Here is a 5,092-nt window from a genome sequence, read left to right as displayed (position 1 = left end):
TCCCTCACTGGGAATGAACACCCTGCCCATGAACACCATGAACACCCTGATCACCCCTCACTGGGAATGAACACCCTGCCCATGAACACCCTGCCCACCCCTCACTGGGAATGAAGACCCTACCCGTGCCCCCCCTGCCCACCCCTCACCCCCGCAGGACTCACCTGCCCGGCCTCCCGTGGTCTCTTCATGAACCTGGTGATGTTCATGCTGCCCAGCACCCTCCTCTTGGCGGGCACGGGGGTGCTTTGTGGGACGGCCGCGCCCGGCGCGGGGCCACCCTCCTCCTTCCCGGCGGGAATCCCGCAGGAGGAGGAGGAGGAGGAGGAGGAGGGCACCTGGGTGACGTAGTTCCACTGGCAGGGCACGGGCAGCTGCTCCTGCTGGAAGCTCCTGAGCACGTCCCCGTGCACGTACCAGCACATCCTGTGCTCGGGCCTCTTCTCGTACACGGAGCTCTCCGAGATGATCCTCTTTAGCCTGGCCTTGGAGGGGACCCCAATGTCCTCCCCCCCCGCGGGGGTCTGGGGCCGGGGGGGGCTCCCCTGGGTGCCCTCGGTCATGCCGTGGAACAGTCCCTGCCGGCAGCACTCCTGGAACTCCTGGATGATCACCTTGCTCCCGTGGACGTTGCCGTGCAGCAGCGGCAGGAGGTGGCCCAGGACTGGGGAGGAGAAAGGATGGACAGAGGTGTGGGGGGGGGAATCACTGGTTAAAAGCTCAGGGAAAGCCTGGCTGGGGTAAAAAAACCCATGGGAATGGTTTCTGGAGGGGAAAGAAATAGGTTTGGGATGAATTTTTAGGATGGGATTGCCCAGAGGAGATGTGGCTGCTCAAGGCCAGCCTGGAGAAGGGAGGGCTCCAGGGAGACCTTGGAGCCTCTTCCAGGGCCTAAAGGGGCTTCAGGAGAGCTGGAGAGGGACTTGGGATGAGGGCTGGAGGGACAGGACACAGGGAATGGCTTCAAAGTGAAAAAGTGGAGATTTAGATGGGATATTGGGAAGGAATTCCTGGCTGGGAGGGTGGGGAGGCCCTGGCACGGGTTGCCCAGAGAAGCTGTGGCTGCCCCTGGATCCTTGGAAGTGTCCAAGGCCAGGTTGGAGCACCCTGGGATAGTGGGAGGTGTCCCTGCCCGTGACAGGGAGTGGAACAGGATGATCTTAAAGGTCCCTTCCAACCCAAACCATTCTGCAATTCCATGATTGTAACAAGAGCTAAATCTGATGTAGGAAAATCCCCCTCAGGTGGAATCTTCACCCCTCCTGAGCCTTTCTATGAGTTATTCCCACCCTGGTGTTCATCAGGTGCAGGAGAAGCTCAGGACTGAAACCCAACACCCAAACCAAACCCTCTCCCTCCAAACAATCAACAGGGCCCTGGGCTCAAGCCCATCCTAAATCTGAGCCTGCTCAGGTCTTGTTGGCTTTATTGTCCATCCTAAATCTGAGCCTGCTCAAGCCTTGTTGGCTTTATTGTCCATCCTAAATCTGAGCCTGCTCAAGCCTTGTTGGCTTTATTGTCCATCCTAAATCTGAGCCTGCTCAAGCCTTGTTGGCTTTATTGTCCATCCTAAATCTGAGCCTGCTCAAGCCTTGTTGGCTTTATTGTCCATCCTAAATCTGAGCCTGCTCAAGCCTTGTTGGCTTTATTGTCCATCCTAAATCTGAGCCTGCTCAAGCCTTGTTGGCTTTGTTGCCTGGATTGTCCAGAGCATGAGTTTTTGGAGGGCGTAACTGAGGCCACACCAGCTGAATGAACACCCAGAAAACTCCTCTCCAAGAGCTCCCAGAGATTCCCTGGACTTCAGACTGGTCAGGAACAGGCCCTTCTGAGTGTAACACTCCATAACACCCCTGCTCTCCCCAGAGCAGAGCACAGCAGTGTGTAAAAGCACAACCCCTGAGCCCTTCAGGTCTTACTTTGCTGATCTCTGGCTCTTTTTTTGCTACATTTCTGGATCTGCTGCTCTTCCTCTGCCACAGGGGGGTCCAGGACACAGGCTGTGAACTGCTGGAGAACCTTGAGGTCGGGGTTAGTGCTGCTGTCCCGCTCTGCCCCTTCCCACACACAGCCTATTTTCACAGGCTGGAGGACGTGGAACCTCTTCCCCTTGGCAATGAGCTCATCCCACTCCTTGGCCTTCAGCTTCTGACGGACCTTCTGGTTCTCTGGGTCACACTCCTGAAGCCAGGGGAGAGAAAAGAGCCATCACACCCACACTGCAGGGAACAACAGAACCTTGGGGTCGTGTCCCCTGAGCCCCACAAAGCTGCTCCTGACCCGTGCAGGCCCCAGGGAGTCCCAGCCCCTCCCTGCCAAATATTGACATCAAACAATACTGACGTTTCCTCACTTGGGAACAGGGCAGGAAAGCCAAGGGCACCCAGAGTTCACTTACTTCTGTCACACCTTCATCTTCAGATAGGTACCCATGGGGTACAAAAAACCCATCGTCCTCATCTTCATCCTCTCCCTCCTCTTCGTCATCCTGAAAATAAATCCGTTAGGGATTGCACCCACGAGTTCCCAAATGGTTTCTCCCCCTCTCCCAGACGGCTCCCAAATCTACTTTTTCCTTCCCTCACCTCTTCACTGTGGGAGAGACTTTCTCCAGGCTCCTCCTCTTCCCACTCCTCATCGCTATCCACCTCATAATCCAGCAGTTTCTGCAGGAAATTCCAACACGTCCCCGTGAATAACTCAAAGGGCACGGCACCAAACCCCGTCCAGGGTCTCAAACCCCTCAGGAAGGGCGGAGAAGAGCACAAAGAACCCCAGCAGGTGCTTACAGTGTCCTTGGCCCAGGGATTCCGGGCCCGGATGAGGGTGGTGCTCTTGTTCCAGGTGCCCCAGTAGGCAGGCCGGTGGTTCTCGCTGAACTGCAGCAGCTTCATCCTCCCAAACTTCTCCCTCTCGGGAACGCCGTCCCTCTGGCAGTTGTCCACCACCACCACGTCGCTGGGGACACGGGGACGGAGGAGAGGTGGCTCCAGTGGCCCCACAGAACACCCCCCTCCTGCTCCCCGACGCCCTCGGCTCGCACGATCCCACCCGGAGTTTATCCCGTTGGCTTTAAGGTCCCTCCCAAAGCCGAACCGCTCCGGGATCCAGAGGCTCTCCCGGTTCTCCTGCAGGAATTCCAGCCAACCCACTTCCCCCCTTATCACCAGCTCAGTGGATTCCCTGGATAAACCATCCCATGAGGGCACGGGATTTCCCACAGGGAAGGATTTTCCTCAGTTTTATGCCCAAAATGTCACCTACTCCTTACCTCCATTTTTACTTCATAAGGATCATCCTGTCCCCTACAGATTAACTCAGGTTTTACCCCCAAAATATTCAGGATTCCCTAGATTTTACCACCAAAAAAACCTTCCCTTGTTACCTCTGTCTTATCCCAAAAATGTTCATTCTGTCCCCTACAGAGTAGCTCAGATTTCACCCCCAAAATATTCAGGATTCCCTAGATTTTACCACCAAAAAAACCTTCCCTTGTTACCTCTGTCTTATCCCAAAAATGTTCATCCTGTCCCCTACAGAGTAGCTCAGATTTCACCCCCAAAATATTCACTTTCTCCCACAAAATAAGTCAGATTTTACCCCAGAAATATTCAGGATTCCCTACCTTTCATTCCCCAAGAAACCCCTTCCTGGCTACCTCTGCCTTATCCCCAAAAAAGTTCATTCTGTTCCCTATATGTTACCTCAGATTTTCTCTCCAAAATATTCACTTTCCCCCACAGAATAACTCAGAGTTTACCCCCAAAATATTCAGGATTCCCTAGATTTTACCCCCAAAAAACCCCTCTCTGGTTACTTCTATCTTATCCCAAAAATGTTCACTCTTTCCCCTAAAAATTAGCTCGGATCTTACCCCCAAAATATTCACTTTCTCCCACAGAATAACTCAGATTTTACCCCCAAAATATTCAGGATTCCCTAGATTTCACCACCAAAAAAACCCTCCCTTGTTACCTCTGTCTTACCCCCAAAAAAGTTCATTCTGTCCTTTATATGTTACCTCAGATTTTACCCCCAAAATATTCACTTTCCCCCCCAGAATAACTCAGATTTTACCCCCAAAATATTCAGGATTCCCTAGATTTCACCACCAAAAAAACCCCTCCCTTGTTACCTCTATTTTATCCCAAAAATGTTCATTCTGTCCCCTACAGATTAGCTCAGATTTTACCCTCAAAATATTCCCTTTCCCCCACAGATTAGCTCAAGTTTTCCCTTCTCTGAGTTCCCAGACTTTCCCTCAGTAAAGCTTATTTTTCCTCTCTAAATTACCCCAAAAAAACCCCCAAAAAGCAGGTTTTGCTTCATCTAAATTAACTCATCTTAACATGTCACCTTTTTCACACGTCAAAACCATCCCAATTTACCTCAGCCTTTCCCTCCAGGACGTTCATCCCGACCCCTCCATATGGAATAACACAAATCCACGCCCTCAGGGGGGGGAAAATCCTCACAGAAAACGAAGAGTTCCAAGGAAAACTCCACCTTTCCGACATTAATTCCCACCTCCAACCCATCCTGGAACAAAAAGGGAAGGAAAGCTTCCCAAAACTCACCTGTTCACCGTGTCGTTGCTGTTCCGGACCCAAGTGGGGCCAGATTTTCGTGGTTTCCGACATTTGAGGTCCCTCAGGAAAGAAACTTCCCCGTTTTGGGCGGGAAGGAGCTTATCCAGCTGCTCCAAGGAGTCGGGATCCGGAGGGACGCGGCTGAGGGGAGCTAAAACCATGTTCTCCTTGATCTCAAAGGGAGCAAACTTCCCACAGGAGCCAGCGAGGATCTGGAATGGGAAGGGAGGAATGGCAAGGGTTGGAAGTGCAGCTCCCACCTGGGGGAGGTGGAGGTTAAGTGGGGATTCAGGTTAAGCCCTTCCTAAGATTCCAGTTCCGAGGTCTTTATGGAGAATTGGGAGTCTCTCCATGGAGAAGACACAGCTGAGGTTTTTATTAAACTGACTCCAAACTCCTCCTGGAGTCTCTGCTCTGGCCTTTTTCCTAAAATCCTTTACACTCTGAAACAAGGAAATTAAAGTTAACCCCAAACTTCTCCTGGAGTCTCTGCTCTGGCCTTT

At 52.4% G+C, this 5,092-nt stretch overlaps 1 protein-coding gene across 1 annotated transcript in view; it reads right to left on the bottom strand.

The window, feature by feature from the left end:
• Nucleotides 1-5,092, bottom strand: part of CHAF1A (chromatin assembly factor 1 subunit A) — a gene marked incomplete at its 5' end in the record, with an annotated part of 28,349 nt that overhangs the window by 6,928 nt on the left and 16,329 nt on the right. Inside the window, 6 exons of the mRNA XM_017833616.1 lie at nucleotides 165-664; nucleotides 1,920-2,181; nucleotides 2,399-2,488; nucleotides 2,586-2,666; nucleotides 2,790-2,958; nucleotides 4,578-4,869. Coding sequence (XP_017689105.1) covers nucleotides 165-664; nucleotides 1,920-2,181; nucleotides 2,399-2,488; nucleotides 2,586-2,666; nucleotides 2,790-2,958; nucleotides 4,578-4,869 — 1,394 coding nt within the window. The remainder of the gene's footprint in view (nucleotides 1-164; nucleotides 665-1,919; nucleotides 2,182-2,398; nucleotides 2,489-2,585; nucleotides 2,667-2,789; nucleotides 2,959-4,577; nucleotides 4,870-5,092) is intronic.

The sequence above is a fragment of the Lepidothrix coronata genome, unplaced genomic scaffold, assembly GCF_001604755.1.
Source record: "Lepidothrix coronata isolate B3197 unplaced genomic scaffold, Lepidothrix_coronata-1.0 Scaffold219, whole genome shotgun sequence".
Taxonomy (NCBI): domain Eukaryota; kingdom Metazoa; phylum Chordata; class Aves; order Passeriformes; family Pipridae; genus Lepidothrix; species Lepidothrix coronata.
This window is presented reverse-complemented; position numbering and strand designations above follow the sequence as displayed.